Genomic DNA, 25355 nt, shown 5'->3' on the forward strand with positions numbered 1-25355 from the left:
GCCGGAACAATAATGTCCTGGTTGACATGAAAGCCGGACACCACCTAAGGTAGGTGAGAAGGGACGGTAGGAAAAACCGCCCGGTTATAACCAAGAACCAAGGACTTACAGGACAGAGCTGACAGGTCAGAGACTCCCCTGGCCAAAGCTATCGCCAACAAGGAAACGATCTTCCAGGCGAGTCAACACAGGTCCACCGACCGCAAGGGCACAAAAGGTGGGCCCTGAAGAAGTCAGGATTAGAGAGATCCCAGGGGGCAAATGGGGTAACTAAGGAAGCTGGATATGCAAGACATCCTGCAGGAATGTACAGACATCCGTCGACAGGGCCACCCGTCGACAGAACAAGATGTGCAAGGCTGAAATCCGAACCTTTAAAGATGATCAACGCAACCCAGCCTCCAGACCCTTCTGCAAGAAGGACAGAACCCTAGCCAGGTAGTAAGTCCCGGAATCTGAAGCGTAGAGTTCGCAGCAGGAAAAGTAAGCCCTCCATATGCGATGGTACACCCCATCTAGGGAGGTTTCCTCGCCCTGAGCATGGTGGAGTGAAACCCGCTGGGTCTTACCCGGGAGGTCTCAACAGCCACCCCGTCAAAGCCAAGTGCCTCAAAGCCGAAAGAGAGAGGCGGACCATGAGAGCATGCCTGTGTCCAGGGGTAAGCGAATAGGAGGGGCTACTGACTGCAGATCCGAAAACCAGATCAGTCTGGGCCAAGGTGGAGCAACCAGAATCAACGTGCCGCCCTCCGGCTTCAGCTTGCGAGACATTCGCAAAAGGAGGAAAGTGGTGGAAAGGCGCCATCAGTGTGGACGGCCACGGAGCGGACAGGGCGTCTACCAGGCAAGCCCCCCCCTCCGGGTCGCAAGACCAGGACCCGCACAGTGGTGGTTTGAGGGTATGGCGAGAGGCTGTCAAGGCCACCTCGGTTGGGCCCCACCGTTGTACCAGCATCTGAAACATCACTCTAAGGAGGGTCAAGTCGTCGGCCTCACAGGTCTGACGGCCGAGGAAGACCACCACCCAATTCTGGACTACCAGGATAAAAATTTCTGAAAAAGCAGGGATCATCTCTGAAAGATGCCGGATGCTTCTGTCATAGTGGGCTGACAACTAGTGCCACCCTGGTCGTTAACATATGCCAGCCTTGTCGCAATGTCCGACTGGACTTGCACCGGCCAACCCCTAAGTTAGGGTTCCGCCAAGCGGACTGCCCGCTTGCCCCCTAAGTTAGGGTTCCGCCAAACGACCTTTGAGAAGTGACCACCCCCCAAACACGGGAGGCTAGCATGCATGGCTCCAGTAGCGAGGTCCCGTCCAGAAGCCCCCAGGAAAGGGGGGCCCTGCTGGAGACCAGACAAACTTCTGGGCATGGATATTGTGGGAGGAAACCGGAGTACCAGGAGTAAACCCATGCAAGTCTGGGGAGAATATACAAACTCCACACAGTTAGGGCCATGGTGGGAATCGAACCCATGACCTCAGCGCAGTGAAGCAGTAATGTTAACCACTACACTATCCGTGCTGCTCCTTGGACAGTATTGTAGAGGGTTGGCATGGAACTGAGCCTATTCTGCCAATTCGAAGGCCGATCCACCAACCCCAGGGACCCCACGCAGGCATGCACAGACACCTGCCAGGGGGACAAGAGATGTCTGATCCTGGACTGTAGAGCCAGATGGCAATCCCCCAGAAGGGATATCCTCTGCCGAATGGTATCTAAACCGGCCCCCATATTTGGCACTGGCCCAAATAAAAAGGAACCCTCAAAAGGGACTTTGAGTTCAGGCCTTCCAAGAGCACAGACACTGGTATGTGTGTGCAGCTATGGCCGAGGGTGACCCTCTGGAGGTGATTGGTGTAATTTCTAGAGCCGTCACCCCCAGGTAAAGTGTCACCTGATACTCAATAGAAGGCAGCAGGGTTTCCTCCGACACCCCTTATGCAGCGTCCGCTGTGAGAGAAGTTGCTCACACAACTAAGGCCTTAGCCACCCAAGCAGATGCCTGGGGCAGGAGTGCGTCCACTTTAGGGACAGTCTCCCAGGGGACTATGTCCTCCTGTGGAAGGGGGTAAAAGGAAAGGAAACCGCCGATGGCAAGCTAAACTTCCTGTTAGGAATCTCCCAACTGATGACCTTAGTCGAGTTCACAGATTTACGGAATAAACCCAGAATACACCCAAAGGTGTAGGAGGCTCAGCGGGGTCGTTTAAGGTAAGGACCTATTTGACAGCTGAGACCAAGGTCGGCACCTCAAGGCGAGGTGGGGGGGATTCACCTTATCACAGGCCCCCCATCTTCCATACCGTCGTCGACGGTCCCCTCTAGACAATGCTAATCCCAGGTGTCCTCCTCTCTGTGTCTGCTGACGGAGGAGTCTGGATGACGGGGGTATCTGCGTCTACCTGCAGGTACAGAGCGCTTCCACTGTGCGGGGAGCTACACCCGCCAAGGATGGGGACGGCATTTCTGGGGACCTTGTCCGGAGGCAGATAAGCACTCAGCCAAGGGATGATGCCGATCCAAGGCTGCTACTAGCTGCACCGGCAACGGAGTAAAGAACGTGGCCCAAGCAGGCTCCTGTTTTCTAGAGGAGGCTGTACCTGTGGGCATCGCCCAGGCATTGTAGCAGCCTGCGTATAAGCCGTTCTGTACTAGTAATGGGGGCATAGGCCAACATTACAGGATGTACAAGACATCCGCGCCGGAGCCCCAGAGTCACTGGGACTGGTACTCCTGGAAGACGTTGCAGTATTATAGCACTGTGAACCGGCTGCTAAAGCACAGGTCAGACAATGTACTACAAGTATAGAAGGCATACAATAGGCGGGTAGCCTATATGGTACCGCTAACACAGTATTCTCTGACCAACAGAGATAGTGTTCAAGCCATACACCGTAAGCTGGTACTACGTATACCTTGCGGTGGCGTAGACATTTGGCCCATTTGTACGGCTAACACAGCATACTTCTGTTTTAAATTTTGCATTGTGGGAAGAAACCGGAGTACACGGAGTAACCCCACTAAAACACGGAGAGAACGTACAAACTCTGCACAGTTAGGGTCATAGTGGGAATTGAACCCACGACCCGAGCTGTGCTGCCCCCACAGTACGCAGTAAGCTAGTACTAGGCACATATAGCAATCATTGGCAGGCAGCCTTTCTGACAGGCAGTGATAGTGTTACACAGTACACAGCCAGCCTGTGATATACATACAGTGATATAGACAGTGCAGTGATATACATACAATAGACAGCTGCCGTGATATAGACCGGCAGTCTATTCGGTACAGACAATGCAGTATGCATCTGAGCCAGCTTGTAATAGACATACAAAGCAGTGATATAGACATACAGTGCAGTTATATATACAGGTGCAGTGGATATACTGGCAGTCTATATGGTACAGACTACGCAGTCTGCATCTGACAGCCAGCTTGTATCTGACAGGCAGATAAACTCTGCACAGTCTGGGTCATGTTGGGAACCGAACCCATGACCTCTGCACTGTGATGCAGCAATGCTAACCATTACACCATCCGCTCTGTCCTTTATGCTTCCGACAGGCAGTGATGGTGTTAATTCACAGGATACAATGTTGCCCTGCTGTGCCCAGAGATTGAACTCTGTCTGCTCTGTAACCTGACTCCTGGAGTAGATTATTACAGGGGAGCCCAGGCAGTGAAGGAGTGGAACCCCAGACTGGCTTGATAAGCTCTCTGTGTCCCTCCACACATGTTAATTCAGCATGACCTAACCAGCAATACATGGTCATATAGGCATACAAGGGCAATGCAATTAATGGCACAAGGCTCCTTTCAGAGCACAGTACTGTACAGTATCCCAAAGGAGGGGTACAGGGGGGACATGCCCAAATGACCTGGCAGTGAAGGAGTGGAACTCCGGGTGGCTATGAGCTCCTCCGTGTCCCTCCTCACATGTCGCAGGCAGGCAGGAAGGGATCTCAGTGGCGGGAACTCTCTGTGTGTTAAACACAGTTCCCTGCCTACTGTCCCCGGGTGGAGAGGCTGATGTGGGGGGAGCCTTCTCCCCCTGCTGACAAATGGCCCCCAGGGAGGTGTCCACATGCGGCGCCGGTAAAAATGGCAGGGGTCCGGCGCTACCGGGTGGCCCCGCATACCTGGCGCCGCTGCCCACAAACCGTTTCCCTGGTGGTCCAGCGGGAGCGGGTGGCGAACCAGCTGTCCGCTTGTCAGCGCAGTCGGCGGTCCCCCCCGCCGAACTGCTGCAGCCGCAATGCCCAGCAAGCGGGGAGCGCGTTACCTTTTGTCAGGTCCCCGGCGTCCGGTGGCGGCTGTGGCTCCCCAGTGCCCGGGGGCCGCTGCAGGTCCCCACCCTCGAGTGGCGATGCAGCTCCGGACCCGGGTGATGGAGCAGCAGCGCAGGTGTCTGTGCAGACCCCCAGTGCTGCTGCTCTGTCACTGACAGAAGTCAGTGTAAAAGAAAAATGAAAAATAAAATATAAAAATCAAGTTAGGCTGCTAAATAGCAGCCCCTCTATTAGGTGCATCTGGCTCCTGCCAGCACCCGAAAAAACTGAGCTTCCTGGCCTGGAGGCGGGGTAGAGGAGGGGAGGAGCCCGGCTGCCTGGGAGGCAGTTCAAATTTAACCTCTAGGGTGCTGGTGCTCTCCCATCTCCTTACTACCCACTGTAACGCTGTGGCCCCTGATGTCTCCCGAAGGAGAAAAGTTCAGAGTCTGCTTAATGGGGCACATAAGCCATCGTTGTAATATTGTTGAGCCGTATCTGGACTACTCCGTAACGGTGTAGCAACCAGGGATTTAAATGATCTAGCTAGCCATGAGTTGCAGACCATTATTCCGATGGCAACCCTTTACTGCCCCTACTAGCCCCACTTATCAAGTACCCTCAGGGGTAGATGTATGAAGCAGTGATAAGGGAGGAGAAGTCATAAAGTGCCTGGTACTTTATCACCGGCCAATCAGCTTGTAACTGTCCCTTTTTAAACCCAGCCTGTAACTTAACAGTCAGGAGCTGATTGGCCGGTGATAAAGTAGCAAGAACTTAATCACTTCTCCTCCCTTATCACTGCTTCATACATCTACCCCCCCCCCCCCCCCACGCCCCCATTACTGGTGGTTCAATTTGCAGAACATGGTTCAGATTAGACCTCTCCCACTCCGTTGACGCTAGCAAGGAAGATATTCGCTGCATTCTCTTCCATCAGTCATTACCACCTTGTCTCCCCCTCACAACCTCGTTCCTACTCAATCGTCCTTTAACCCCTTCAGTGGCAATCCCGAGCATTTTCTGGGCTGTGCCTCCGTGTCCAGTCTGGCAAGCCCAGAAAATTCTCGGGATTGCCACCGTTTAGAGCCGGGCAGTGCTACTGAGTTCAATAACTAAGCTCAGGCAGCTTCGGTGCTGCCCGGCTCTCTCCCATCTGCCGCGCCTCGTCCTCCCCTCTGGCTTTTCTATTGAAATCCCCAGCGCCGGCTTATGACAAGCCGGCAGCCAGGGACAGGGACGTGGCACAGGGCCAGGCAGCGGCTGATTGACAGTGGGGATAACTCGCCCAGTGGGGAGCGCTCCCCCCCCCCAAAAAAAAAAAAAACACACCACTGAAGGGATTAATGATGCAACCAGACTTCTCTCCTTCCTAGATCATTCTGCAAATCTCTCCACTGGCTCGCTAGCCCCTTCCAGAACCCACCTGTATCTTCTGCTGCCTCTCCACCCCTCATACCCACATTTAGGACTTCTAACCCACTGCCCTGAATTTGTGAGATCAATAAAACTCTTCCCCGGTCACTATTCCATAAAAAGTTCCCTTTCACTCAGACGGCCACCACGTAATCCCTCCCCACCGCAGCTTTCCCCACTTTGTGCCTCCCTACCACCACCAACATATTCTGCCGGTCTGTGGAACGCTGTCTGGACATTATCGGGTAGCCACATTAAGCGAGCAAAACTCATTTGCGCTACTTACCTCAGACTGCCCAGTACCAAGCAGGGCATTAGCATGTCCGTACATGAGCACAATGTAATCTATCTTTGTCAGGTGAAGACTCTGTAGAGAATGAAGACATTGAATTCCTTATTTGTGAACAAATTTCAATAGCAAAAACCTTTATTCCACATTGTTTAGTTTAATTTGCATAATTCAAAGAATGAGGTATCACAAGGAGGGGAGGTAATTACACCGGAATGCTGGCTCCTCTGCAGTGACGGGAGCCAAATGCTGCAGTGTGAAATGATCCTGCTGCACCTGGCTCCTATCACTGCAGCACAGCCAGAATCTCCAAAGAGCAGCCCAGCATCTGCTGGAATACTGGGTATGCTCCTGCAGAAGCTAGAACAATGGGTTACACACTAATGGGCCGATTCTGGTTCACTCGCAGTGAACCAAAATTGGCCCCTGAACTGATGGTCGGGGTTTGCGCATGTGCACCGACTGTGGATGGCCTCGGCAATTCACATGGTCGACGGGCTGTTCACAGCGGGGAGGGAGGGGCCGGGATAGGGGCATCACTGGGACATGGGAATGCCCAGGTTTATCAACAGGGTGGAAGACTCCATCTTCGCAGCCAATTCAACCAGAATCAGGCACTAAGACAGCAGGTTCCTGGCGTTCGGAGGTGCCCCACAGTTTCAGCAGAACCCCATTCTTCCATTTTCACTACACATTTGTTTACTTTTAAATTTCAGGAGCTGAAACAACGAGCCCAGTTCTTTTCCGGAAACTGCCATGCTTTACAATAGTCCAATCCCCCCAATCCCCAATAGTCCAATCCCCCCAAGACTAAGAACTCACATATGTTTCTATATGAAGTCGCTTTGGCGAGTACATAAACCAATTAAAGTCAACAGTTGTTAATCGAACACTTACCCGCAGTTCATTACGTTCCAGGAGTTCCCGGAGTTGAGAAAACATGGTCTGCGCATTGTGGCAACGCTTGTCCTTTAAAGCCTCACAGCCGTCCCGTGCTAGGGTTCTCACTTCATCTTCCAGTGTGGGTGCATACGCCTAGAACAGACATCCAAGTCAGGCAAGGGACCAATATCTACAATGCTACCGCAATGTCTTAATATGATCACAACTCCATTTTACGTGGTGTGTTAGCAGTTTATGCCGCCCAACATGCAGAGTGACTGCTCCGCAGAAGCAGTGAGGTCTAGACACAAGCCTTGAGAGAAGGGCAGGTCTTAGGATAAGACCTCTCCAGGACAGAATAGCAATGGCCGCCCCATAGGTGGGGCTGCAGTCCAGTTCAAAATTCAAATAGGGGAGAGAGAGCAACTGCCGTTACACACGGACTCACTGTCAGTTGGTGTGGCTCCCCTATTTGAAATTTAGACTGTGCTGCAGCTCCACCTCTGGAGTTGCTACTGGCTGAAAGCATTCCGTAAGATAGGGGTGGCCAAACCGGTCCTCAAGATTTACCAACAGTTCATGTGTCTCCAGCATGTGGCTGCATGTATTCCGCTGCAATTCACATTTTGGCCATAGGAAAAGTTACACTTCTGACTACTTACCTCGGCTCGGCCTAATACAGTCTTTTCCGTTGCCTTTGAATCGGTGGTCGCATTTGAACCCCTGATTAATGACAGAAAAACAAAAAAAAATTTTTTTTTTTTGCTGTTGACAAAACCCCCTCGATAAAAGAGTTAGGTCACAGCAGATTCAGTAGTGGGACGGCGGAGTTAGTGTTGGTGAAGAATAATCAGCTCTGCAAATGTATACAGGTTCAGTGGCCACAATACTGACTACACCTGCTAACTTAAGCAAATATCGAGTCAGCCAATCACATGGCGAGAAGCATGCCAACAGGGTCAACTGTTGTACAGTCTGAGGAGGAGAGGTTGCTCCTTGGAAACCAATCAGATTCTAGCTACCATACCTGGTACATTCTATAAATTATTAACAGTAATCTTATCGGCAACCTCTGCACTTGTCCTCTTTAGATGTTTAGTGTTGCAGAGAGTGGTGGTTTTTATATATGGCCTGCAGTATTAGAAAGATTTACCTAATAAATAGGTGGCTACTGGGCATATACCGCTCTACCGTGTGTGAGAGGAGAGACATAATTATCTGTATCCTGCCTGCCCAAACCTGGCAGGTGTGACCCGAACACACAGGAACACGTGGCGCATTTGCAGTCCTAGTGCATGCATGTCCAAACGGTGGCCCTCCAGCTGTTGTGAAACTACACATCCCAGCATGCCTTGCCATAGTTTTTGCATTCCCTAATAGCAAAACTGTGGCATTGCATGATGGGATTTGTAGTTTCACATCAGCTGGAGGGCCATAGTTTGGACATGCCTGCCCTAATGGATTGGGTAACCAACGCTTGAGAATAGAAGACAGAAATTAATGTTGGTTTATCTGGCGAACATGAAGATGTGCCTACTGGCTGGAGATTGGTAGATGGGGGTGGCCACCTTTGGACGAGCAGCCAATAGCAACTCACCTTGATCTTCTGAATTCACTCCCTTTTCCTTTCAACCTTCCCTTCTTTGTCTGTGGTCCTACAATAAAGTCCAGGCTAGAGATTATCTTCCTAACCCTATTACCTCAGTGGAAGCACATAGATCAGGCATGTCCAAAGATGGCCCAGCAGCTGTTGTGAAACTACAAGTCCCATCATGCCTTGCCACAGTTCTGCTAGAAGGGAATGCTAAAACTATGGCAAGGCATGCTGGGATGTGTAGTTTCACAACAGCTGGAGGGCCGCAGTTTGTCCATGCCTGATATAGAGGCTGCATGTGGATCGCACGCACTTACCGGTCACATTTCCAGGGTATTCTTTATTCTCTAAACCAGGCCCACTATTAGCCTCCTAGAGCAAAATAAAGATAGATAAAGTATTGTCATCTGTGCACACAAGTATTGCTATTTAATTAAAAGGTGTCTGAAGCATAAAAACACAAAAAAGTACATGAATTTCCTAATAAATTCTATAAATACGACAGATAAGTCCACAGGTGTCAATTTAGTCATCAGCGAAGGGCGCAAGCTACTGGAATTTAGCAATCACCATCACCACAGATCTTTCTGTGAACCTCTATGACAGGGGTGGCCAAACCTGTCCTCAAGATCTACCAACGGTGCATGTTTTCCAGGCCACCTGTGGATCTATAGCAGGAATGAATGCAGCAGGTTTGAAAATATGACAGTTAGTAATGACTACAGCTGTGCACCAGCTGGGTAACCTGGAAAACGCGGACCGTTGGTAGATCTCGTTGGCCACCCCTGCTCTATGAGATACTGCAATAAGCGGTGAGGTGAACAGCGACACTTACACACCCGCAGATATGGAGAGTAGATCCTTTAACCCCTTCAGTGGTAATTCCGAGAACTTTCTGGGCTATGATTCAGTGCCCAGAATGGCAAGTCCGGAAAATTCTCGGGATTGCCGCTGCTTAGCACCTCCTCCTCCCTCTCCCCCCCAGGTGTTGTGTGACAGTCTGCGACGCCGGGTTGAGACCCGCCGGGGGCAGGGCTGACATACTGCTCAGCTGCGCTGCCTGGCCCCAGGAGACAGAGTGGTGGAGTTTTTTAGGTAGCGCTCCCCCTAAAAAAAAAAAACCCACCACTGAAGGGGTTAATTATGATCAGGGCAATTCAAGTGGCTGACTACCATGGCAACAACAGTCGCATGACATAGTAAGCAGAGAGGGTTTAGGACTCTCCTCTGAGCTCCCCCAGCACCTCATATCGCAGCCAGCAGAGGGTGTGCAACCAGAAAAGCTTTTTTCCAAGCTGGAAAGGACATAACTTAATATTGCATTTGGAAGCTGCTGGACACTCCCATAAACATTTGCACCGGTCTCACAGATGTTGGCACTCAAAAGAGCTCTGCAACAAAAACACGCTTATGAAATCCAATCCGTCTGTAGCCATAACACGCCCGGCAACTGTCTCAGACAACTCAGCCAACTAATAACCCACTTATCAAATCACATTCTTGAAGCAATGCCAAGGTGTAGTCTCTCAACAGGGCTCATTTCGGAAAAAAAAAACACAGACAGGCCGCATTGCTGCTCTGCCTCCCAGCAATCTACCCGCCTGCCGCCACTATAAACATACCACCATGAGCATGCCCCCGCAGAACAGGCAGCCGCCATATTGTTCCACCTGCTGATGCACCTTTGAACAGTGACCAACAATAACCATACGGTCATGGCAATGGCGTAATGACTACAACAGAGCCTCAAAGCTTGGAGAGCAAAAAATGTGTAAAGAGAAAGTACCAACAAGATTCCAGGTGTCATTTCACAGGCTGCGTTTGACTAATGACAGAAGCTGATTGGATGGAACCTTATCTGTCATTTAGTGTACAAAGGCTAAAGTGCTGGGTGCGACGATGCAAAATAGTGCAGCCTAAGCGCCCCAATGGCTCACTTCACCTTTTTACCCCCTTAAGAGTCAAATTTGAAAAAAAAATACCTGTTTAGCGGGGACTAAAGGAATATACTTCCCAATATTCTTAACCCAGGTTCAAGGGTCTGGGCATTGATGAGTCAGTGGGAACACAATAGATCAGATAGATGGGTAAGGACAGGGTTGTCGGTGACAGTCAGTGACTTGATATAAGTAGTTGAATAGAAACAGCAGGAAGCCAGAGACTGGAAGGGCAGGGTCTCCATGCAGCACAGAGTATATAAGGAAATGAGTGAGGAGTCAAGTGCAGGGCTACGTGTGACAAGAACAGGGGCAGTGGCATGAGGGGAGGAATGGAGGACACTGTAGTAGTGTGAGGCTCCTGTGATACTGACGCAAGAAGAGTGTTCTATCTGAATGTATGTTATGTTAGACAGATGTATAAGACTAGAACAATAATATATGGAGGAATTCTGCCTACCTTCACAGGAACATCCTCTGTGGTGGCGCCAGCAGCAGACTCCACCTGCGCCGCGGGCCTTCGGGAGAAGACAATGACATGTAAGAGGCAACGGCAGTCTTATTCCATAGAATACACCAGGGGCGGGCATTGTGTGGCACAGCAGCTGTTGTGGAACTACAAATCTCAGCATAGGAAAGCTCTGGCGGGAAATGCTGGGATGTGTAGTTCCACGGCACGGAGAACACATTACGTACTCCAAGCCTACACAATGCTATAGCAAAGTCTGATACAACACACTGCTGGGATAACCACCCTGCAGAGACTAATATAACAGTGGGGACCCAGCAGCAGTGTCCCGTAGGGAACGAAGACTTCCCATATACCGTTGCTGCAATAAATGGTCATCATTATTCTTGGCACGACAGTAAACACTAATTACTTTGGATTAACACTGAAGTATATTATAGGGTCATACAAAGTGACAGGTCAGAGGTTGAAACAAGCATGAAGAACGCGTGTCAGAGGTCACAGGGAAACCACATGGAGGGCTCCACGATGTGGAAGCAGTGTGCAGTAATCAGGGTGACCAGGATAAACCATTGTGGGGGACAGGAAAGGTTAACATTGTTCTAAGTCAAGCATGGTCCAACTGTGCCCCCAAGCTGTTGTGAAACTACACATCCCAGCATGCCTTGCCATAGTTTTAGCATTCCCTAATAACTAAACTGTGGCAAGGCATGATGGGACTTGTAGTTTCACAACACCTGGAGGGCCATAGTTTGAGCCATGTCTGTTCTAAGCTATGCAACTGCACATGGGCCATTTCAAGCAAACTCAAGTTAAACTTTTCCCATTCAATTACAAAGGGGTGTGGTATAGGGTTCCAGCAGTCCGGATCCCGACAGTCATTAGCCTGACATCAGGATCCTGACTGGCCGGACTCAGACAGCATGGCGAGCGCAACAAAGCCCCTTGCAGGCACGGTGGCGCGCTACGCTCGCCACCTATTCTATTCTCCCTCTATGGGGTCATGGACCCACGACGAGGGAGAATAGCCGGTGGCCGTCGGGAACCAGTCTGTTGGTGTTTTAACAGTTGGGATCCCGACGTCGGGTAAATGACTGTCGGGATCCCATACGGCACCCATTAACAAATGACAGAAAAATTATAGATGGCAATTTCTATAGAAATTAGTGCGTCCGTTTCCCTCACACTTCCACACCCCCATGTGAGGACTAATTAATCGAATTGTAAAACTTCATATTGCTTGATTGGTCATTAATTCCTCCCCTTCCGAAGTGGCGGCGTCTTCTCCAGCAGCAGAGAGCGATCCGGCTGCTTGTGCTGGTTTGCCCATTGTAAATATGGAAGGGAGGCCGCAGGACAGCTCGGATTACCCACAGACAATTCCATTCCCCCATAATGGATTAGCTCTGAATTTATACTAGATTTTAAATATGGACAAGGCTGTGACCTCACTCATCTGTGTTCTGGGGACCACCCATAATAAGATGGGAGCTCAAATTCAGATGGGATGTTACTATCGGCAACCAATCAGAATGTACTTATTTATTTAGCACCTTCTAGACCAGGGGTGTCCAAACTTTTTGCGATGAGGGCCAGATTTGGTGAAGTGTAAATGTGGGGGGCCGACCATTCAGCCTGACATTCTTTGAATCATTAAATCACATAAGAATGGTCCCCCACTCTGCCCCCATTCACTCTATGTACCCCACTCTGCCCCCATTCACTATAAGTCCCCCAGCCTGCCCCTCCATTACTGTATGTTCCCCAAACTGCCCCCCTTCTCTTAATGTCCATCAGTGCCTCCATTCATTGTATGTCCCCAAGCCTGACCCTCCTTCACTGTATGACTCCCATTCACTGTATGACCCCCATTCACTATGTACCCCACTCTGCCCCCATTCACTGTATGTCCCCCAGCCTGCCCCTGCTCCCCCTTCTCTGAATTGCCATCACTTTTACGATTCACCGTATGTCCCCCAGCCTAACCCTCCTTCACTGTATGTCCCCCACTTTGCCCCCTCCCTTCTCTGTATGTTTCCCAGCCCCTTGTGTGAGCCAGAGGAAGGAGAGGCAAAGCAGGCACTGCAAAGACAGGAGATGCTTCGGCTCCCGCTGCTGCCCTCCTCCGCTCTGTATGTCACGGGAGCAAATTTCCCCCTTGCTGCCCCCCTCCCCAAACACTGCTGTCACTGTGGAGTAGGGTGATACACAATTGCAGCAGCAGCACGGGTAGGACGCCAAACACATCTGACTGTGGCAGCCGGCACCTCCTCACTGCAGCAGACAGCAAGATAAAGGCGCGCTCGCCAGGGCACCACCATTAGTGTCCTGTGCTGTGCTTCCCACATCTGATGCTCTGCCTGCTTCCAGCTGGAGGCTGCGGGCCACTTGAAATGACAGCACAGGCCGCAATTGGCCCCCGGGCCTGACTTTGGACATGCCTGTTCTAGACGATAACTCTTATCTTAGTAACTAATCCCCTGTGCACCTTACATTCCATCCCAAACCCCACAATTAAAAAGTTGCCACTTATGCAATGGAAACGGTCACAAAAGCCGTAGTAGGCCATTCTAGGGTCCTCTTCATGTAGGAATTCTATTGTGAGATCACAGAAAGCGAAGGCAGACGTCCAAATCAGATCACCACAGTATTCACCTTTTCTCATTGGTCGCTTTCTTTTTAGACTTCTTTACTTTCATCTCTAGAAGGATTTAAAAAAAATGTATTAGCCAATGTGGGATCTTACAAAAAAAAAAAAAAACCCTGCAAGGTACAAATCCAGGATCCACTACCCAGAATGCCCCGGGACTTAACATAACACGTATTCCAAAAATAACCTATATTCTCTTACACATCTCTAAACACTTCTGTCGTCATTCAGTTATCTAGCAGTGCTCCTTGCAGTGATTGTGAGAGGAAACATTAAGGGGGAAATGTAGTAAGACGGGGGAAATGTAGTAAGACGGGGGAATGCAGCTGATCCGCAGTACGAATGGATAGGACCTGGATCACACTAGCGGCTACTTCAGTTCGTATGGGGTCGGGACGGTTTCTATTTGAACTTCCTGGATGCCTACATGGAATGAAGACGACGCGATCTCCGCCACAGGACATGGGGAGTATAATTTCCTTTCACAGGTACCCTAACACAGATTTCCAACAAGTATGGATGGATGATTGTAGTGTATTTAAGTTTTATTTTACTGGGTGTGTGTGGAGCTTGTTCAAAAAGTCCCCCCCCCCCCCCCCCGTCTATGGCGTTAGCCCGTTGGATGTTTGAGCCCGATGCGCTTTGCCGAAATACAGAGAACCCCTACTTAGTTTGTCTCCTGTATATTTTGGGAACCAAGACCGGTATATAAGCCTGGTGCTTTCTATAGATATACAGGGGGACCCCAAATCCCCCCCCCCCCCCCTGTATTTCTGCAATCAGGACCAGTATAGCCTAATATAGCATAGGGCCGGATAGTAAATTTGGATTCACCATTCGTATCCTTTCAATGGTGCTTTTATTCATATATCGAAATACGAATGAATATACACCTCGTAAAAGAATAAAAAACAGCCGTATAGCGGCCTTTGTAAATTCAGAAACTACTACTTATCAGCCGTGTATGGCATTGAAGAACTACAAATACAGGCATTCGTAAGTATTCGATCTTAGTAAAGTTTCCCCTAAATGTGGCAACGCAGCGCGTACACAAGGTTTATCACAGAGAAATACATAAAGCACATTGACTCTAATAGGTTACTGAGGAGAATTATAAAATTTGGGGGTCTGTACACTAAAAGCCTTAGTGGCCCTAGATGTATCAAGCTTCAAAAAGTGGAAAAATGGAGAGCAATCAACAACTAACTTCTACCTGTCATGTTACAGGCTGGGTTTGAAAAACGACAGTTGGGATTGGCTGGTTGTTGACCACGCTCCACTTTTTGAAGCTGGACCCATCTGGCCCTCAAGGTGGCCAAACACTGCTGCTATGTCTCGCAGCAGTGTATGTCCATCCAATCCCCCCGGGCGGCATGCGATACATCCCCGCCGCCCGAGGGGGCCGAATGCAGAGATCATATGTGCAGCACATATGATCTCTGGATCCGATACGCACAGTGCAGAGCATCGGATATCAAATCACATCCAATTTAGCCAGTTTACAACCGATCCATCGGAACTGGCTGAAAACAGGCCAAATCGGACCTGTGTATGGGGGCCTTTAGAGAGAAATAAAAGTAGCCAATCAGGTCCGGTCATGTTCCAGGAGGTGTTTGGAAAAATGACAGTTGGGAGCTGACTTGCGGGTGCATTACATCTCTCCAAGCTTTGGTAAACCTCTCCTACACATCCCATAATGTGATAGATTGAGTCCTCGCCTACCTGCGCCTTCTTCTGCGAGCTTCTGGAAGCGGCTGTGTTGCTTGATCAGGTCACTGATCCCTTCTTCGGAATCCTGGCACAGCTCCTGCGCCTTCTCATTGGACGCTATTGCTCTTTCTACGCCCCCAAGCAAAAACATAGCATCGCAGTATCGGTAATGACCCTGCAGAAAAATAAGATGACAATGCTGATTACACACGTGCGCATCTCTTATATATTTGGCTACATCTGTCACTCAAAGTGTGTCTGACTCTCTAACGCTGGGTGGAGCCTCTGACTCACATGACAGAGAACCAGCCCAGTGAGACCACAGTGCCAGACACCCTCTGCCTCCCCATGTTACATGACACAGCAAAGACACAGCTGTGTCAATTCCGTGATTCGCGGCATAACCCCCCCCCCCCCACGCGATTCGCGGCAAAAACCTCACCCCCCCGCGATTCGCGGGGCCCCTCCCACGATTCACACGCTCCCCCGCAAGCCCCCCTACCGCAATTCGCGGCGCACCCCCCCCACGATTTGCAGCAACCCCACGACCCCCCTCCGGCGATTCGGGGCACCCCACCCCGCGTCTCCCCCCTTCCGCGAATCACGGAATTGACACAGCTGCAGATGGTTTTGTCCATTAGAGAAAGAATTCGCTTTTGAGAGTGAAACAGAATCAGGCCCATATTCACGTAGCAAGAATGGCAATAACCGACACAGGACAGCAACTGATGTTCTATAGTCGGTGGCCTCCCAACAACGACAGCGATGGTTTAAATCCACCCCTACTATATACACAATAAATGGAAGAACTCTAGATATCTGTCCAGGACACAGCACCTCACAAAGCTGCTGTGGATGTTTACACCAAGAACAGCTGTGTGGGTGACCGGTACACTACTGAAAACAGGACTTTTGTATTTGGAGAAGGCTTAGACCGGGCATGCACAAACTATGGCCTTCAGCTGTTGTAAAACTACAAGTCCCAGCATGCCTTGCCACAGTTTTGCCATTAGGGAATGCTGAAACTATGGCAAGGCATGCTGGGATGTGTAGTTTCACAACAGCTGGAGGGCCACAGTTTGGACATCCCTGGCTTAGACGCTTTGGTGTGCATCATTTTACCCTTACACACATAAATATCACCACGCCCACTGATCACACCTACCTTGGGCCAATCATTTTTCAGTAGAACCGCTTTCTTCCCGTCGCTCAGTGCATTCCTGCAACACATATAGAGAACGGTCAGTTGTATGATACTAGTTCCCAGACCAGTAAAATGAGGGAACATAACAGTAGCGCACAAAAACTTAAATTATCCACATAGAGGTGCGGATCAGCAATAGCTAGGAATGGAAATTTCATCGCAATGTTTCAATACCATTGAAGTTTTTGTTTGGACGGTAGTGGTTTTACCATTCGATGGCGGCATTCTGTTTGCCGCCGTCGAATGGTAAACATTTGATGGTGTTCCGATGGTCCTGCCAACCAGGCAGCCACTCTGCAGATCTGAAATTGGTAGACGTGGCTAAGGTCAACAGGGTTGGAAATTAGACAGTCAAAAAAAAATAAAAAAATATAAATAAATAAAAAAAATATATCGATATTAGTTTTTTTTCACTTTTTTGGTCCTAATGTCGACATGGACACGGTTAACAAAAGAAAAAAAAAAACCGTCCTAATTCTTGTGTCGCCCTTCCAGCCAGGTCGACCTTCAGTGGTGGACCTAGTGACCATATCCCTTGCATATGGACAGTATGGACGGTGTTATGGTTAGCATCACTGCCTCACAGCGCTGATGTCATGGGTTCCATTCCCACCATGGCCCTAACTGTGCGGAGTTTGTATATTCTCCCCGTGCTTGCGTGGGTTTACGCCGGGTACTCCAGTTTCCTCCCACAATCCAAAAATACACACTGGTAGATTAATTGGCTCCCAACAAATTAACCCTAGAATGTCTGTGTGCGTGTACATGTGGTAGGGGATATAGATTGTAAGCTCCACTGGGGCAGGGACTGATGTGAATGTTCGAATATTCTCTGTACAGCGCTGCAGTATATGTGTGTGCTATATAAGAAATGGTTAATAGTCTACTAGGCAACACTTATTTGAGGTTTGGACACCATCACATGTAAAAGTTTTATAACGCATATACATACGGTGAGATATGCACTATTTTTATATTCGATTTTGCCTATAGAAGAATAAAATGTTTTTTCTACATTCAATGCAGATTTGATCCCGATGCGCACTCCCGTGTAGTGTAAATCAAACAGAAAAGGTCTTGTAAGTACAGATCTGTACTATATATTAAAATTTAATGCATTTTGTTTACCATTCGATTCCAATCGAATCGCAAGCAAAATCGCACCGTGTGTACCCACTATTAATGAAAGTGCATGGTGGGAAGGGGGGGGGAGGAGGGAGGACGATGATCACAAAGTCTGTTCCGTCAGGCAAACAACACTGATGGAATGTACTTGTGTCTCATCCAACATATAAAGGAACAGCTATAACTTCCTGGAATGCTAATAGCGCTATAAATACTTTCTCTCCTGTAATACTGTTAGAAAGTTAAATAAATAATCCATAACTGCACTGCCAATTACACCCTATACAGCCAGTGTGAGCTGATAGTCAGGGGTCGCCGCTCCAGAGGAACAAAAAACCCAAAACAAGCATAAAAAGGATTGTTGCACAATATTCCCAGCCTCCCCCGACTGAGCACACACAGCCTTCTCTGACATATCCAGCTGGGATGTTTTACTCACCCATACTTCCCGCAGCGGATGAAGCACAGAGCTCGGTTGCTGAACAGGAGATGGTTTTTGGGGCTGGTAAGAGAGAAGGCGGGGCAGTGTGAGGAATCGAAACACCTACAGTACTATTTGTAATCCACATAAGACAGACAGACAGTCATTTGGTGTCAGGTTACTGCTAAACAGTAACCAGGAAGAGACTGTACAGAGGATGTCAGCAACAGACCAGAAATACACACATTAAATAGGAGCAAAGGTTAGCAAAAAGGAGATTGTTGTTTTTTTTTTTTTTTTTTTACAGAAAAAAGTAAGCAAACAAAAAAAATAACAGCGGTTCCAGAGGCGGGGCTGCAGAACAGTTCAAAATTCAATTGGGGCCATACTAACTGCCAGTGAGTGTTTGAAATGGCAGTTGCTCTCCTATCTGAATTTTGAACTGTGCTGCTGCACTGCAAATAATCTATGATGACGTATGGAAAATAGATAACACACAGAAAGCAGCTTACCTATACTGTAGTGCAATGGAATACGCCTCAACCGCAGCGTTAAACTGTCCTTCTGTAAACCATACATTGCCGCGATTCTTTCCTTCCTCAGATATCTGGAATATCCAATAAGAATCGTCTTAACATCTGATTTTGGAAGAATTCAAAACTTCTACATGAAAATATACTGTACTGTATATAAAACTTATATTTTTCTTCCAGCCACCTTTAGCTTACATAAATATATTTTCAGGCCATATCAAAACTGAAGCCATTTTGATTAGGGGGAGGAGCACCAAGCCTTGGGAGAGCTATGAATATGTCCAAAGCAACCAATCAGCTTTAAAAAAAAAAAAAAAAAAAAAATAAACTTTATAATTTATCTAGCACCAGCTTTGCAATGACAGGAGCTGATTGGCTGCTTGGGGAAACTACTCCACTTTCTCACTTGCCCAGGTTTCATACCTCTCTCCCTAATTCTCCAGATGGAAGGAGAATAGGCAGCCATTTTGTTTGCAAAACGTAGTAAAAAGTAGAATGTGCATTAAAAGGAGATGGATTTTAGCCAGTTGTGAATTTCCCATTGGGCACGTGTGGCATGGGCCCAGGGGGGCACTAGCTTGGAGGTGGCACACTTCTCATTACATTTGTCTTTATTTTGTAACCCGTAAGGGAGGGGGGAAATGGTCAGTGAATTGTGGTGGAGGGGGAAGGGTGAGGTTGCTTCATGGAGGCCTCAACATGAAGGCAAAGTGACATGACAACTGATAACGTTGCCTAGTTGAGGCCGATTGATGTTGCCCATAGCAACCACCCTTTTCATTTCAAGAAGCTTTAGTAAATTTACCTCATAATGTGGGCTGAATCACAACATTGAGGGACAAAGTGCCGGGATTTCGACTGCATCCCCACTACACCCGTACGGTTCTAAAATATAGCGGCGTCTAGATCAACAATCACTCTTGCTCGAACGAGTCAACCGGATACGCACTCGTACCATGGTCAGAAAGAGAGATTTAGGGGTTCCCCTATGATGGCCAGTCACATCATTTGTATGTGGCAATTTACACTAAGTACTGCAGCTATTTGCGATGTTGTACCGCCACTACCTACCATGACAGGGCTGCTCCCGTAATCATGGGAGCAGCCCTGGTGATAACCTACCACGTAACGGTGATCACCTCCCTCCTCTGCGATTACCTTTCTACCCAACAACCGCTGGTGTAAGACGGGAGTACCATTCGCATGCACAGCTAACATCAGTACATGGTCGTAGCGTTTTCACCCGGTGTTGGATCTGGCAAAGTCGGAGAGGTGTCTATGGATCTCATGTTAAAGGCAGTGAGACCGCAGCGAGAGGACGTTGCTTTATGAGGAAAAGAATCATTTTTCGAAGCTTGATAAATTGCCTAACACCGCCATCACCAGGGATGGTGGTAAGTGGCAAGAGTTCGGTTGAGGCATTCGCCAGCATGAAGAATTTAATAAAGTGCAGAAGGTCCTGCAAGCGCTAATATCTGGGGAAAATTGTTCCAAAAACAATTGCTCATCACGGGATAGAAAATCTATCTATCTATCTATCTATCTATCTATCTATCTATCTATCAAGTGTCCATGAGTCTCCAAAACACTGCCATCTGCTGGCAGAGAGTGAAACTACACATCTCTTACACATGCACAAACACAGAAGGTAGCAGACTAGCTTTCGAAGCTTTTGTGTTGGGCTTACTAGTAATAAATAGGCCCCGTACTGCCAATACATTGATCGAATACACCACCATGTTCCTACTCAGAATAGAGCCACCAGTGGCAAGTCCTCAGTGGAGGACTGTACAGAATGTATATTATCCCCAATGCACAGACCATGATGGGCATCCAGTAGTCAGTCACTCCCAGGGGCTGGCTGGCAACTTTCAGCCTGGGGGGCAACACAAGCAAGTGGCCCATCACCATAGTTTCACCGCCCTACCCTCTCCCCTCTAGTATGCAAAATTTTACACTGTAATGCCACACACCGTAATGCCCATACCACATAAAGCCAATACCGTATAGCCCATTAAACATGCCACACCGTAATGCCAATTAAATATAATGCAGCACACCGTAATGCCAATTAAACATAATGCCACACACGGTAATGCCCATTACACAAATTGCCACACCGTAATGCCAATTAAACAATGCCCATTACACAAAATGGCGATAACACATATTGCTACACACCGTAATGCCAATTAAACAATGCCCATTACACATATTGCAACACACTGTAATGCCCAATAAACATGTTTTGGAGTGCCACTGTTTGTTCATTACCGGTATGTACACACACACACACACACACACACACCACACACACACACACACACACCAGAATATCTATATGTATAAGTCCAAGTAGAGCAATCAATGTACTTACAACACAGGCAGTTTTTTGTAGCAGGGTCAGCTCGAGCCCATCCTCCATGAGGTCCTCCAGGGCCCCTTCACTACATGCAGTTTCCCCTGACAGACCTGGTGCAGTGTCACCCGCACTCCCGCCGGCGACCACCGCAGGTAAACTGTTCCCGGCTGTTTCGTTTCCTTTCCCATCCCTTCCCCCACCCCTAGGTAAATGCTCATTGCCTAGGGGTTCCTTTTAAACAGCGCGCCAGCGCTACCAGCTGCTCTTCCGGGTAGCACTGGTCGCGCTGTCATCCTCTGACAGACGCTAGAGGTACAGCTGTACCTCTAGTGTCTGTCTCCTCCAAGGCGGCGGCCATTTTTGAAGGGGCCGTCGCCATACACGGAGACTTGTGTATGGCAGCAGGACCCGGAGACAGCACAACAGCAGCCGGGCAATCCACACAGACGGCCCGGCCCAGCCACTACATACCGGCCCGGGGGGCATGTGGCACCCTGCCTCCCGGCCCAGCCCGCCCCTGGTCACTCCTCCCTTTATTGTCAAGTAGGTAACCCTAAGACCAGCTGACTGGTATAACTGCTGTAGTTCTACAATAAGGCAGCAGAAAGATTAGAAATAGACATTATCATATCTTCTTTGGTCGTTGGCTGAGGGAAATGTTACATGAAAGCCTGGGGACACTTGGTAATATCTCCGTACCTTGTCACACGTATAACACACAAAGAATTTGTCCTGCTGCACCAGCGACAGGCAATCCTCTCCCATCCTGTTCAGATAAAAAGAACCTGTGGGTCAGGGGAAATAAAGGAGAAGGCCTCAGTATGGGCATGGCCAGGCACACTGGGTCTGATTCTGAGTCAGATACTAACGCAGACGTTTCCAGATCCAAACAAAACGGTTGCATTCTTTGGAGTGTTTTGGATGTGTAAGCCAAGTTTCTTGCTCATTCATGTGCGGGTGGAAATAGAACAACCGTGCCAAGCATGGGGTGAGCGTAAGCCTAAATACTCAGGATGAAGTCAGAGCACAGTGGGCAGAATGGGATTTTACATGCAGAACCACAGATCTTCATATCATGGTGGAATCTCTCATTAGCATAGGAAACAGGCAGCCGTATGGGCATCGGACTCAGAACCAAACCTATAGAGTAGGCTCGTCCAAACGGCGGCGCTCCAGCTGTTGTGAAACTACACATCCCAGCATGCCTTGCCATGGTTTTAGCATTCCCTAATAGCAAAACTGTAGCAAGGCATGATGGGACTTCTAGTTTCACAACAGCTGGAGGGCCATAGTTTGTACGTGCCCGCTACAGAGGTACCTGTGTACAGCAAATACGTCCACCCTGAATGGAATGGGGTTCCTGTACTTACACTCTTTAAAGAAGGTCTGTAGAACCTTATTACGGCGATGATCATCCAGTGACTCCAGCTTCTTGTAGACACTTTCGTTTCCAGTGGCCTGCACCCAGTTCATGGCTTCCTGTATGACTTTAGGTTTAGACTGAAAGAAAGCAGGAACCGGTATAACTTAACTTAAACGGGTTTCACACGCAATAATAAATTCAGTCCATATGTCCCAATAACGTTTCCCCCTTTAAAATACATGTTTACAAATTTAAAAGAAAACACTATAAGACACCATCGGGGGACAGAGATACGTAAACGAAGGGGCAACGGTGTCTTAAGATTTTAACACACTACACAATGGTCTCAAACATGGTTTGATGAAGGCTTTTGATATTGACCCAAAAAGCAGCACGTTAGGCGCACTCCCTCACACCATTGATGTTGGGCCGTACTGACAGTCATCAAATGTACATCAAGTAACAGGATGTGAAATAGTGGGTCTTTGAGAGTGATAAAGTACCAGCCCCTAACTGCCACATTACCGAAGCTTGATTTAAAAAAAAAAAAAATCGTAGTTAGGAGATGGATGGCTGGTACTTTATCTCAACAGCTTAGTATGTAGATCGCTGTCTCACTTGGAATTTGACTCATAATAGAAACAGTCAAGTCGGGGGGTGGGCAGGGGGGGAAGGCGACGACACACACATGTGTTCATAAACAAGTCCCTTGGATGACTATGCCCCAAATATGAAATGTGTTTATATTTTGGGGATTTTTATACAGGGTACTGCTTGGTTATATCAAGGTACACTATGATAAAAAAAAATCATCAATTGAGGAGATTCAGGTTTTGCAAGTCATTCAAAATCATTACGATATATTGATAATCATCAGCATGAAAATATTACTTACTTCGTTCATTTTATGTCCAATTTTTAATAATCCTTCAATAAAATGACGATGGTTCTAAAACAACAACAACACAGGGTGAGTATTGCAGCAGAACAGGGTTCTCAACAAGACTTGACGGAGGCGATACCTCCGATGTTCTCTCTAGCACAGAGGAATGATGCGTATGTGACAGTAGTACCAGGCATGGGGACATTCAACAGTATGGAACCAGACACAAGGTGGTCGATCACTTCACCGCTCATCAGATTTGTATTTCAAAACCGAGGGGCAGATTTATTAAGCCCGGTGAAGTGATAAAGTGGAAGGTGAATCAATTCCTTTTACTTCATCGCTTCTCTAGACTTAATACATCTACATCTCAGAGGCAGGCGTATTAAACCTGCTGAAGTGATTAAGTGAAAGGTGATGGGAACGGATTGGCTGGTGCATTAACACCTTCCACTTGGTCACTTCAGCAGGCTTCATACATTGGCCTCTGAGGAGCAGATGTATTAAGTCTGGTGAAGCGATAAAGTGAAAGGTGATAACGTATCAGCCAAACAATTCCCAACTGTCAGTAATTCAAAGCCAGTCTGTAAAACAGAAGTTAGCGGCATTTAGCTGGTGCATTATCACCAGCCACTTTATCACTTAACCCCTTGAGTGGTGGGTTTTTGCTGGGGCAGGACAAACCTACCAGGGCAGGTTTGTCCTGCCCCAGCAAAACCCACCACAGGAAGCCCCCCTCCCTCAGCTCTAACGCCGGAGCTTCCCTGCTGCCTTAGCCGCCCACATTCAGCAGCACGCCAGGGGATGTTCGCGGCGGCTCGGGAGGACTCGGGTGCCTGAGCATGCCTGAGCCACGCCGACCATACCAGAGCCTGCCTCTGGCTGGTGGGCGGGTCAGGGGAGCTCCGGCAGCGCAGCTAAGTCCGGGCATACCACTCAAGGGGTTAACCAGGCTTAATAAATCTGCCCCTGAGTACTGAAGGTATTTGTTTACAGGAGGGGGAAATAGACTTAAGGTGGCGTCACTTGGTCTTCTTACCGCTAATATCTCGAACAGATCAGCAAGATCTTCTAATAGCTCAATGAAGTATAAATCTTTGATCTTCAGATTGGCGCTCTGCGTAGACCTAAAACATAACAATGACAATAACATTTTTATCAACCTTTTTCCTTTGTGTGTCAATAACGGGTCATCGGTCCGCATGTCAAAGGATTTCACGTTGCACCTGGTGAAGGCAGCCATTTTGTGGGCAGAGCCAAAGTTTACAAGACAGCCAAACTGAGAACTAGCTTACGCCCCCACACAATGCCAACTTCCACTGTGTGTGGGCGACATCACAATTTACTATCGGTGCATTATATAAACACACATCAAATCAATGGGGGTGATTCACGCGGCTTTGTGCATCGACAAATACACGCACGTGTAGGGTCACTGTGCTATAGCCTTTGGCGACTATAACAGTCGCTGACTCGCTCGCACGGGGGGGGGGATGGGCTAGCAAATGCAGGCAGGTCAAAGCCTGCATGGGGTGGGCCCCTGAATGGGGTATGGATAATATGGTCGATAGTCACTAGTTCGACATAGGGTTTGTCACTGTTTTTTTACCCTAATGTGGACACCGTTGACATGGACACAGGATAAAGGGCACCGCCGCACTCACCATGTTTGGGCTCGGCACGCTATTTTATTTTCCCACCTAGTGGACGGGTCAAAAAACAGTGAAAAACCCCATGTCGACCTAGCCCGTGCCGACCTTGTCCCATGTCAACCCTTCATCATGTCGAACTAATGACCACATCCCCCTGAATGTTATAGGACATCAGCGCCCGACCCATTCTCGGCCATTTACGAGCCAAATAAAACAAGTGGAATGATGTTGCGGCTGTACGCTCGCACAGAAGGGAGGTCTGAACGTACACATCCATTTGCATACCGCTGCGTTTATTCGCGGGCGATGTTAGCGAAAGACCACTGCTAAGCGATCAAACCTGAATCAGGCCCAATGTCTAATAGTCCCAGGACCTACAGGAGCAGAAGAAGTGTCACTCACCTAGGGCGCTCACATGTTTTCTCAGGTTCGCCTCCGCCTACGAGGATCGGCCACAGCAAATAGGTTTTCAATAACTTGCAGTTCTGTATCACCTCTTCATTTGTATGAGAAAACCAGAAGCCGACTGGGTCGACTGTGAAAAAAGAAACATATTCATATAAACACACAGTTGTGCTCATAAGTTTACATA

General features: G+C 48.5%; 1 protein-coding gene across 3 annotated transcripts in view; it reads right to left on the reverse strand.

The window, feature by feature from the left end:
• The window catches only part of TTC3 (tetratricopeptide repeat domain 3), an 81179-nt gene that overhangs the window by 31476 nt on the left and 24348 nt on the right, over positions 1-25355 (reverse strand). For all 3 annotated transcript variants that reach the window (XM_083171712.1, XM_083171713.1, XM_083171711.1), the window contains exons 4-19: positions 25166-25298; positions 24151-24238; positions 23124-23177; positions 22236-22365; positions 21565-21650; positions 18483-18577; positions 17989-18051; positions 16386-16440; positions 15233-15395; positions 13516-13561; positions 10852-10909; positions 8772-8826; positions 8458-8515; positions 7523-7583; positions 6876-7013; positions 5976-6056 (exon numbers count right to left, since the gene is read on the reverse strand). In XM_083171712.1, coding sequence (XP_083027838.1) covers positions 5976-6056; positions 6876-7013; positions 7523-7583; positions 8458-8515; positions 8772-8826; positions 10852-10909; positions 13516-13561; positions 15233-15395; positions 16386-16440; positions 17989-18051; positions 18483-18577; positions 21565-21650; positions 22236-22365; positions 23124-23177; positions 24151-24238; positions 25166-25298 — 1364 coding nt within the window. The remainder of the gene's footprint in view (positions 1-5975; positions 6057-6875; positions 7014-7522; positions 7584-8457; positions 8516-8771; positions 8827-10851; positions 10910-13515; positions 13562-15232; positions 15396-16385; positions 16441-17988; positions 18052-18482; positions 18578-21564; positions 21651-22235; positions 22366-23123; positions 23178-24150; positions 24239-25165; positions 25299-25355) is intronic.

This window comes from Crinia signifera, chromosome 2, assembly GCF_055691185.1.
Source record: "Crinia signifera chromosome 2, ASM5569118v1, whole genome shotgun sequence".
NCBI lineage: Eukaryota > Metazoa > Chordata > Amphibia > Anura > Myobatrachidae > Crinia > Crinia signifera.